Source organism: Pecten maximus, chromosome 2 (assembly GCF_902652985.1).
Source record: "Pecten maximus chromosome 2, xPecMax1.1, whole genome shotgun sequence".
Lineage (NCBI taxonomy): Eukaryota > Metazoa > Mollusca > Bivalvia > Pectinida > Pectinidae > Pecten > Pecten maximus.
In genome coordinates, this window is record NC_047016.1 from 31,339,186 (window position 1) to 31,349,903 (window position 10,718).

Below are 10,718 nucleotides of genomic sequence, written 5' to 3' on the forward strand. Positions count from 1 at the left end.
CTCTCAAAAAAGAATTACGTAGTACACCATGGTTCTTACGAGACTTACGTAGTACACCATGGCTCTCAAAAAAGACTTACGTAGTACACCATGGTTCTCAAAAAGAATTACGTAGTACACCATGGTTCTTAAAAAGACTTACGTGGTACACCATGGTTCTTAAAAAGACTTACGTAGTACACCATGGTTCTTAAAAAAGAATTACGTAGTACACCATGGTTCTCAAAAAAGACTTACGTAGTACACAATGGTTCTTAAAAAGAATTACGTAGTACACCATGGTTCTCAAAAAAGACTTACGTAGTACACAATGGTTCTTAAAAAGACTTACGTAGTACACCATGGTTCTTAAAAAAGAATTACGTAGTACACCATGGTTCTCAAAAAAGACTTACGTAGTACACAATGGTTCTTAAAAAGACTTACGTAGTACACCATGTTCCTCAAAAAGACTTACGTAGTGCATGGTTAGCAAAAAGACTTACGTAGTACACAATGGTTCTTAAAAGACTTACGTAGTACACCAAGGTTATTAAAAAGACTTACGTAGTACACCATGGTTATCAAAAAGACTGGGCTATTTCAATGTTTTTTTATAGATCTACATTTTCTTAAAAACAAGATGAGCACCACAGGCCCTTTTGGTCTAAAGCTTTCTTCAATTTGATTAGCCATAGACACACAATAAATATTGTCAATGGAACCCCGTGGGTGATCACAAGAACGATACGTCAACCATGAAGGAATATCGAGAAACCTAAAGTGTATGTCGTTCTGTCTTGAACAAATACATAGATATATACTAAGTGGATGATTCAGGCCCATTGCGCCTCTTTTTTTTTTAAAGTTTTAGACTCATTTTACTGCGGCTATCAAACCAATATTTTTTTATTATCCTTCATAGTCCTTTATTCCATTGTATTAGTACGTAACTATTGCCTGGCCGTCTTCAGATGATATATATATATGGCAATTACATTTACATTGACCAGGAACCTAATATATGTCCAGTATCGTACCAAATTATAACATCAGACAGTATAATATGACCGGATGAGGTGTCCTGCTGGATGTCTTTGGCAATATGATTCCGTGAGATCGCACTATATAGTCGGTATTATTTTTACACTTTTCAGAGTGAAATTATAAACTTAATACAAGTCAATGTAATCGGATGAGGTACCCTGCTTGGTGTCTTCAGCAGTATGCTTCAGTAGGACAGCACTATAAAGTTCGTTTCAGTTCCGCGCTATCACAACGGGACAAACACAAACATACTGCAGCCTCACTAAACACACGCACTCACTACACGCATGTATGTCCGCACGGAGAGGACATCCTTAAATGACTATAACTATTGATAAGGCGTTACAAAACCAATCACTAAAGACGTAGTATAGTTACACAAAGAGACCTATTTTAGTTACATTATTTCTATTTTAGTTTAGTTAAATGAGTAAACAATAATAGCCTGCTCTATTCTGACCACCCCGGTTCTCAGTTTGAGGACGTGACATAACCTGACGTAGATTTGTATGGCGGGATGTTGTCGATGAAGGGACAACTGTAATGTAAGGAATTTAAGGAACGTTGACTAAAACTGATCCTGTTTTCATTTATCATTTTCAGGAGTCTCATACGCATTACTCTCGTTTGATCGATTTTGAGTTAGAATCACGGTTTTGTAATCATATCGAGGTTCTGTTTTATGTTTTCAGATGCAGCATTTAAGTAGTTGATTTGTAACGTAATCAGTTTTGCGAATCTGATACGTATACAAAGAGGTAACACGCAAAGCATTGCAATGGTGTGATATAGTCCGATGACGTAAGAACCCCAGGTAATCCTAAGACCTCGTAATTCCTCTTAAAATACGACTGAACGAATGTTAACTCTTCCGCACCTAGTTGTGTCTAAGTTCAATCTAATCAAAAAAATAGACTTGTAATTTCCGCTCCTCTACGATACTCTACGATACACTGACCAATGAAAACTGTTTAATGACGTCATTAATCAACCGATAACAAATAGTCTTATACGAACCTTCGATTGCGTCTCCTTGATATTGACGACTCAATTCTGCGCTTGATATGAAATACATGTACGTAAACGTTCACAAACATAACTGGTAGACTGTCTTAATTGGCACCGTAAATGTCAGCAACTCAGGTTGTAGAACTCGAATAACCCACCGTGGTACAATATAAACTCAATTGTTCGTGTGCAAAAGTCTTCGGTTTTTCACTTTACACCAGATAAAAAAAAATTATAATTCTTTTATTTTTTGAAGATTTTCACATATTAAAACAATAGATATGGATGACAAAAATAAAAAAAACAAGACAAAGAAAAAACATACATACACACACTCTTACACATACATGTTGTGATGATCATCATCATCATATCATCTTCATCATGTATCATATAAGTAAACATGCTACACCAGATAAAATGGTTTCCTTCATAGTTTTGGTGTTATTTCATATGTTTGTATTCGTTTCTCGGCAATTAAAACTATGCAGCCGTAATATAAATGAATAAATCTTATTTTACAACCGTTGTGAAACAAGTTTTAACAATCAGTCTTGTTTGTTTGGAAACCCAGGAAGAGACGATCTAAAAACAGTATGTGGCACAAGGAGTATAGTATCGAATACCATACTTTTTTTTTATTGTTCCTCGACAGTTGAAGTCATTTTTTTCCAGTGTTTTCTAGTGTGTGATGTTTAATGGATAGTATTTCGGAACAATGAATTCGCCAAGGAATAGACACCACTGGGTACCTATCCTGGTATGGACGTGATGACCTTCACCCCTGCTCCTATTGATGTTGGTGTTAGCCTTTTGCCTCTCTCGGCAGACTGATACAATACCACCACGAGACCAGTGCTCCAATCACCCGTCTCGTATTATACACAACCACCCACATAATAGTAGTCCATCGCCTATCAATTATTGTAAAGATGATTGAATTAATAATGACTTAGAAAGTATAACAAGTTGGCAGAGTGCGATCAAACAACTCAGCGCCACTTCAGTCGCGCCATCACGCGAGCTTCAAAGCTATGCGTGAAGGTGTCACCCCGACAAAGGGCGTCCAGCTACGCTTTACGTAGAGATAAATACCTCCCTAGTGATCCGGACGGACGCGTATGGACCTTTCCAATGTTCAGGCGTGCACTATTTACCACCTCACTTAATGACGCGTTACAGTACGCGTTCGGATAGCCAGTGTTGAGCCAGATATGTGTTTACCAAAATGACCTCCGCCATTCTTTCAATAAAAGATTAATTACTGTCAGATAATTGATCGAATCTATGGAACATAAACTTTATTATTTTGACTATGATTAAGGTATCAATCTGGTAAAATCCCACCAGTTTTCCTTCCAATTTGGTGATTAAGACTTTATCATTTAAGGACGGCCTCTATTGCGCAGTAGATACATGGTATATACATATATGTAGAGGCTGATGGTAGATATTTAAATGTAGACGGTAGAGGCCAATAGTAAAGACAAATAGTAGGGATGGATGGTATAGGTAGATAGTAAATTTTGGATATGGTAGAGGTGGTAGGTGAAGCAATATATTAGAGGTAGATGGTAGATTGTAAATGGTTGATAAGTATATGTAGGGGTAGATGGTAGATGTAGGGGTAGATGGTAGATGTAGAGGTATATGTAGGGGTAGATGTAGGGGTAGATGGTAGATGTAGAGGTAGATGGTAGATGTTGGGGTATATGTAGGGGTAGATGTAGGGGTAGATGGTAGATGTAGAGGTAGATGGTAGATGTAGAGGTAGATGGTAGATGTAAATGGTTGATAAGTATATGTAGGGGTAGATGGTAGATGTAGGGGTAGATGTAGGGGTAGATGGTAGATGTAGGGGTAAATGGTAGATGTTGGGGTAGATGTAGGGGTATATGGTAGATGTAGAGGTATATGTAGGGGTAGATGTAGGGGTAGATGGTAGATGTAGGGGTAGATAGTAGATGTAGTGGTAGATAGTAGATGTAGAGGTAGATGGTAGATGGTAGATGTAGGGGTAGATGTAGGGGTAGATGGTAGATGTAGGGGTAGATGTAGGGGTAGATGGTAGATGGTAGATGTAGGGGTAGATGGTAGATGGTAGATGTAGGGGTAGATGGTAGATGGTAGATGTAGGGGTAGATGTAGGGGTAGATGTAGGGGTAGATGGTAGATGGTAGATGTAGGGGTAGATGGTAGATGGTAGATGTAGGGGTAGATGGTAGATGGTAGATGTAGATGTAGGGGTAGATGTAGGGGTAGATGGTAGATGGTAGATGTAGGGGTAGATATAGGGGTAGATGTAGATGGTAGATGTAGGGGTAGATGGTAGATGTAGATGGTAGATGTAGATGTAGATGTAGATGGTAGATGTAGGGGTAAATGGTACATGTAGGGGTAGATGGTAGATGGTAGATGTAGAGGTAGATGTAGGGGTATATGGTAGATGGTAGATGGTAGATGTAGAGGTATATGGTAGATGTAGAGGTAGATGTAGGGGTATATGGTAGATGGTAGATGGTAGATGTAGAGGTATATGGTAGATGTAGAGGTAGATGTAGGGGTATATGGTAGATGTAGGGGTAGATGGTAGATGTAGGGGTATATGGTAGATGTAGTGGTAGATGGTAGATGTAGGGGTAGATGGTATATGTAGGGGTATATGGTAGATGTAGTGGTAGATGGTAGATGTAGGGGTAGATGGTAGATGTAGGGTTATGGTGTGTATGGTTGGTTTGTGGGGTTTGGTATGTGGGTGTGGTGGTGTGGGGTTGAGGGTGATGGTGATGTATATGGGTGTGTAGGGGTAGATGGTAGATGTAGGGGTTTAGGGTGATGTGGGGGTTTAATGGTATGGTAGGGGTAGTTTGGTTAGATGTAGGGGTGATTGGGGTTTTGGGTAGATGTGGGGTTGATGTTGTGGGGGTAAATGGTCTGTGTGGTGGGGTGGGTAGATGGTGCTGTCGGGGTTTGTGGGTCGGGTGGGGTGGGGTGGGGTGGGTGGGGTGATGGTGTGTGGGTGATGGTGTGTGGGGTTTGGTGGGGTGATGGTGTGTAGGGGTGTGTGGGGTGTGGTGGTGGGGTGGCGTGGTCTACGGTTTGATGTTGGTTCGTTGGGGTAGTTGTTGTGTGTGGGGTTGGTCTGTGGGTAGATAGGTAGGGTGTGTGGGAGTGTGATGTCGTTTGTTGATGATGGATGTGGGCTCTGGTAGTGTGGGGTATTGGGTAATAGGGGCTTGAAGTAGCAATGTAGTCGAATGGGTAGTGTATGAGGGTGATTGTTGTTATGTGGTGTGTGGTGTGGGTATGTGGTTGGGATGTGGGGTGTGTTGTTTGTGTGTGTGGATGTTGGTGTTCGTTAGGTGAGTAATTCGGAATGTAGGGGTCTGGTACGTTAAAGTAGCGTAGAGGTTCGTTCCGATCTGTCGCATGTCAGTAGTCAATAGGTTGAATGGTCGCTCTACGGTCATGTAGGGTCGCTGACCAGTGAAAAGGTGGTTTATGGTCGTTAGGAAACGGACATTCTGATACACTTCGATGCGTTCCTTAGATTGGGTCTCATGCGCTGAATGGATAATGCTAGAGTTCCAATGACTGTAGACTGTTAATTGGTAAGTAGCAACTCGGTGTGAACTGGAATAACCCGGTAGATTAACGTAGTGTCGTGTGATAGGGTCTTCGTTTGTTCCTGACACCGTAGAAGAGATTATGTTTAGGTTTGAAGTTCGTAGTTAAGACATAATTGACAAATACAGATCAGACGATGAGACTGTAGATGCGGGCACTTACGTGACTGTGTGTGTGTATGATCTGCATTCGTGTCATGCTGTGTTCATGTACGTCCCGATGGTAATGGTGTCTCATGTTTGGGGTTATTATATGTGATTTCGGAATGTAGACTGTGCGGCCGTGATCTAATTAGGGGTCATGTATTTAGCTTGTTGTAATTGTTAAGTCCTACTTTCGTTGACAGGTAGGACGCACTCAGTCGTGGCACATGGTAGTTGAGTGATGTACTGTGTTATTTTGAGGCGTTGGAGTATTTTTCAGTGTTCCAGTGTGATGTGTAACTTGCGATTTAACATGTCCCTAAGGAATCCGAAGACACCCTGAGACCTTCCTGGTCCTGACTGACACTCACCGGCACCTCTTGTCGCGTATCCTTTTGCGCTTCGCAGTGAGCAATACCATCTCGAGACTCTGGAGTCCGCTCGGGGATATAACCACAAATGTACTCCATCGCATCAATATTGCTAAATGGATAATACGTAGATTGTCAAGGAGTGACATAGGAGACAAAATTCAGGCGAACGTTCATCGCCAATAGGTCGCTCTTAAGGTTCACGGGAAAGCGTAATTCGCCTCTACGCAGGCTTGTCGCGTGGGGGTGGTAGTGTGGGTAATGTTTAGGCGTGTAATTACCTATTAATGAGTAAGTAGCGTTTGGTAGAGGAGAGATTGTAGATTGTCAGTATGAGCACGCATTATAGAGTAGTTGTAGATAATTGATGAATTAGGTAGAATTAGTGACTAGATTAAGGTTATGGTAAACCGTTCTTCCAGAGGGAAGATGTAATTTAAGAGGGCTATGGATGATGTACATATATGGGTATGGTATGTAGAGTTAAGTAGACGTAGGGGTCAATGGTAGACTGTAGGGATTAAGGTAGATGTAGTTGGATGGTAGATGTAGGGGGAAATTGGTTAGAGTAGGGTAGATGTAGATGTTGATAGATTATAGTAGGGGTAGATGGTAGATGTAGATGGTAGATGGTAGATGGTAGATGTAGGGGTATATGGTAGATGTAGAGGTAGATGTAGGGGTATGTGTGGGTATGTAATGGGGTGTGGTGAGGTAGCTGGTGATGTAGAGGTCGATGGTAGATGGGGGTAGCTGGTGTGTGTGATGGTGTGTAGGGGTGATGGTTGTAGGGGTGTTAGGTGGTAGGTGTAGGGTAGTGTGGGTCGCTGATGTAGGGGTACTGGTGATAGGTAGTGGTAGATGTAGGGGTAATGGGATGTCGGGTAGATGTAGAGTAGGGAGTGGTAGAGTAGGGGTAGATGGGTCGTGTGGGTATATGTGTAGATGTAGAGGTAGATGGGTGTAGTGTAGGGTAGATGTGGGTAGGTAGATGTAGGGGTAGTTAGGGGGTGTGGGTAGATTGTAGATGTAGGGTGATGTGGGTAGCGGGTCGGGTAGATGTAGGTAGGGGTAGATGGTCGTGGTGTAGGGTGTGTGTAGGGGTGTTAGGGTAGGGGTCGGGTAGTGGATGTCGGGGTAGATGGTAGATGTAGGGTAGGTGTGGTGTGTCGTGGTCGATGTCGGGTGTGTGGGGGTGGTATGTAGAGGTGTGGGTGTAGGGGTCTGGTGATGGTGGTAGGGTTATGTAGGGGTGCTGGTCGATGTGGGTCTGGTGATGTAGGGGTGTCTAGGGTGGTCGGGTCTAGTGGGGTAGTGGTGATGGGTCGATGGTCGAGGTGAGGTGTGTAGTGGTCGTGGTCGTGTCGTGTGTGGTTGTGGGGTGGTGCTGTCGGGTCAGTGGTTGTGGGTATGGTGTGTAGGGTCGTGTAGTGTGGGTTATGGTGATGGGGTCTGGTAGCTGGGGTGCTGTTGTGTGGGGTCATGGTGTGTAGGGGTTCTGGTAGACTGTGGGTAGTGGTGTTGGGTGATGGTAATGTAGGGGTAGTGTCATGGTCGTGGTAGGTTGTGGGGTGTGTGTCGGTTGGGTCGATGGTGTGTGGGGGAGGTTGTGTTGGGTAGATGGGGTTGTCGTTGTGGGGTCTGTGGTGATGTAGGTGTGTTGTGTGGTAGGGTGGGCTTAGGGGTAGTGTGGGGGTCCTGGTCAGCTGTGGGGTCGCTGGTCGTGTCGGGTCGGCTGGTCTGGTGTGTTGGTCTTGGGGGTGAGTGGTCGTGGGTCTGGTCGGTGGGGTGCTGGGTCGGGGCTGGGTACGTGTATGGTGTGGTGCTGTGGGGTGCTTATTGTCGGGGTCTGGTGCGTGTGGTGCTGTGCTGGGGTTCATGTGCTGTGGGGTGTGGTGTGTGGGTGATGGTCGATGTAGGGGTGTGGTGTCGGGGTCTTGGTGTTGGGGTAGCTGGTGTGGGGTACTGGTCGTGTCGGGTAGATGTGTGGTTTGTGGGGTAGGTGTTGGGGTAGTGTCGGGGGGTGATGGTCTCTGTAGGGGTCTGGTAGTGGGGGTGGGGGTTTGGTCGATGTGGGTAGATGGTGTGGTCGCTGGTCGATGTCGGGTGGTTGTGTCGGGGTAGACTGGTCGAGTCTAGGTCGGGTAGTGTCGGGTCGTGTAGTGGGTGTGTGTAGGGGTCGTGGGGTGTGGGGTGTGTGGTAGTGTAGGGGTGCTGGTAGTGTCGGGGGTAGCTGGTGGTGGGGTAGTTGGGGTGTGTGGGTGCTGGTGTGTAGATGGTGTGTGGGTCTTGGTGATGTCGGGTCTATGGTGTGTGGGGTCTGGTAGTGTAGGGGTTATGTGGGGTCGTGGTAGATGGTAGGTTCAGGGTCGCTGGTCGAGTAGGGGTGAGGGTAGATGGTGTGGGGTGTGGTGGTGTCGGGGTGTGGTGTGTTCGGGTATGTAGGGGTAGTGTAGGGTGTGGGGTACGGTGCTAGTGGTCGTGTACGGGGTCTCTGGTCGATGTAGGGGTCTCGTGGTGATGTGGGGTGGTGTGTGCTGTCGGGTACTGGGGGTAGGGTAGGGTAGATGGTAGGGTCGGTATGGGTGTGTGTGTGCTGGTGTGTGGGGTCGTGGTCGAGTCGGGGTGTCTTGGGTGCGTGGGTAGATGGTACAGTAGGGGTCATGGTGCTGTCGGGTCCTGGTCGTGTGGGTAGGGTGATTCGGGTATATGGTTGGGGGTGTTGGTGATTGCGTGGGTGTGGTGACTGTAGGGCGTGGTGTGGTCTGTGGGGTAGGTCGGGGTATATGGGGTGTGGGTGTTAGGGTGGGGTTGTAGTCGTGGGTAGTGTGGTTGTTTGGTTTGTTTTTTGTTTACGTCCTATTTCCAGCTATTCCTTTAAGGACGGCCTCCCGTGCGTGCGACATGCGCGTGTGGTGATGTGTATGTGTATTTTGGGAGGCTGCGGTATGTTCGTGTTAAGTCTCCTTGTGATAGGCCGGAACTTTTGCCGATTTATAGTGCTACCTCACTGAAGCATACTGCCGAAGACACCCAGCAGCACACCCCACCCGGTCACATTATACTGACAACGGGCAAACCAGTCGTCGCACTCCAATATGCTGAGCGCTAAGCAGGAGTAGCAACTACCATTTTTAAAGACTCTGGTATGTCTCGGCTAGGGGACAGAACCCAAAGCCTTCCTCACAGCGGCGAACGCTCAACTAAAGGCCAAACGTGAGGCATTGTCAAGGGAGACATTAGGAAGAAGAAAGTTGTTAAGAAAGAAGAGAAAAGATAAGCTCCCAAATTTAGTCGCCTCTAACGATCATGCAATGGGGGCAGCAGGTACAATTCTTACGCCCTACCTGCAGGGCTGTGGTAGATGTAGGGGTAGATGGTAGATGTAGGGGTAGATGGTAGATATAGATGTAGATGGTAGATGTAGGGGTAGATGGTATATGTAGGGGTAGATGGTAGATGTAGGGGTAGATGGTAGATGTAGGGGTAAATGGTAGATGTAGGGGTAGATGGTAGATGTAGGGGTAGATGGTAGATGGGGAGAGATGGTAGATGTAGATGGTAGATGTAGGGGTAGATGGTAGATGTAGGGGTAAATGGTAGATGTAGGGGTAGATGGTAGATGTAGGGGTAGATGGTAGATGTAGGGGTATATGGTAGATGTAGGGGTAGATGTAGGGGTAGATGGTAGTAGGTGGGGTAGATGGTAGTGTCGGGGTACGATGGTTGTCGGGGTACGTGGTAGACTGTCGTGGGTCTGTAGTGGGGTGTGGTGATGTGGGGTTACTGGTAGATGTAGAGGTGATGGTAGATGTAGTGGGGTACTGGTTGATTGTAGGCGGGTAGATGGTAGATGTGGGGTCCGGATGGTAGGTGCATGTGTGTGGGTGATGGTGATGTGGCGGTGGGTTCAGATTGTCGGGTAGATTGTCGTGTAGGGGTGCTATGGTAGATGTAGGGGTAGATGTGTGTAGATGAGGTGGTAGTATGGTAGATTGTAGGGGTGTGGTGTGGATGTAGGGGGTCGATGGTAGTGTGGGTGTGGTAGTGTAGGGGTAGTGGATCGCTGTGGGGTGCTGGTTGTGGTGTGGTCGCTTGGGTAGATGGTAGAGTAGGGTAGATGGTAGATGTAGAGGTCGTGGGTAGATGTGGGGGTGATGGTCGGTGTGGGTAGTGGTCTGTAGTGTGGGGTACATGGTAGATGTGGGTGTGTGTGTGGTGATGGTGTGTAGGGGTAGATGGTACATGTAGGGTCTGGTAGCTGTAGTGTGTGTGGGTAGACTGTAGATGTCGGGTAGATGGTTAGATGTAGGGTAGATGGTGATGGTGGGGTTCATGGTTTGGTTTTGTCGGGGTTGAGGGGGGGAAGGGGGGGGGGGGGGGGGTTTGGGCGGTGGTACGATGGGTAGATGTTTAGAGGTGATGTGGGTGCTCGATTGGTAGATGTAGGGGTTGATGGTAGTGCTGGTGGGGTATGGTGATGTGTTGGGGTTTTGGTCTCTTCGGTTGGTCGTGCGGTAGTGGTTTGGGTCTTTTTGGTGTT

At 46.0% G+C, this 10,718-nt stretch overlaps 3 protein-coding genes across 3 annotated transcripts; all 3 read right to left on the reverse strand.

The window, feature by feature from the left end:
• Window positions 1-4,879: 4,879 nt before the first annotated feature.
• LOC117342409 (protodermal factor 1-like) lies at window positions 4,880-6,274 on the reverse strand. Its single transcript, XM_033904569.1, has 2 exons — window positions 6,176-6,274; window positions 4,880-5,269 (listed from the first exon to the last, which is right to left on the reverse strand). The coding sequence occupies exons 1-2, from the start codon at window positions 6,272-6,274 to the stop codon at window positions 4,880-4,882; spliced, it is 489 nt and encodes a 162-aa protein (XP_033760460.1).
• A 1,007-nt stretch (window positions 6,275-7,281) lies between these two features.
• LOC117342421 (platelet glycoprotein Ib alpha chain-like) lies at window positions 7,282-8,055 on the reverse strand. The gene has a single exon (XM_033904579.1). It carries the CDS (start codon window positions 8,053-8,055, stop codon window positions 7,282-7,284), a length of 774 nt encoding a protein of 257 aa, XP_033760470.1.
• Window positions 8,056-8,510: 455 nt separating this feature from the next.
• Window positions 8,511-10,512, reverse strand: LOC117342428 (soluble scavenger receptor cysteine-rich domain-containing protein SSC5D-like). The gene is made up of 2 exons (XM_033904590.1): window positions 9,914-10,512; window positions 8,511-8,940 (listed from the first exon to the last, which is right to left on the reverse strand). Exons 1-2 carry the CDS (start codon window positions 10,510-10,512, stop codon window positions 8,511-8,513), a joined length of 1,029 nt encoding a protein of 342 aa, XP_033760481.1.
• Window positions 10,513-10,718: the final 206 nt, after the last annotated feature.

What these genes read in the sequence shown, in the direction of transcription:
- LOC117342409 (XM_033904569.1), bottom strand. Translation starts at nt 6,274, where the DNA reads ATGGAGTACATTTGTGGTTATATCCCCGAGCGGACTCCAGAGTCTCGA. An exon ending in ATACGCGACAAGAGGTGCCG is followed by an intron (nt 5,270 to 6,175) that starts GTGAGTGTCAGT and finishes TGCTACTTCAAG; the next exon opens with CCCCTATTACCCAATACCCC.
- LOC117342421 (XM_033904579.1), bottom strand. Translation starts at nt 8,055, where the DNA reads ATGAACCCCAGCACAGCACCACACGCACCAGACCCCGACAATAAGCAC.
- LOC117342428 (XM_033904590.1), bottom strand. Translation starts at nt 10,512, where the DNA reads ATGAACCCCACCATCACCATCTACCCTACATCTAACCATCTACCCGAC. An exon ending in GACCCACGACAGTCTACCAC is followed by an intron (nt 8,941 to 9,913) that starts GTACCCCGACAA and finishes CCTACCCCACAG; the next exon opens with ACCACACCACGCCCTACAGT.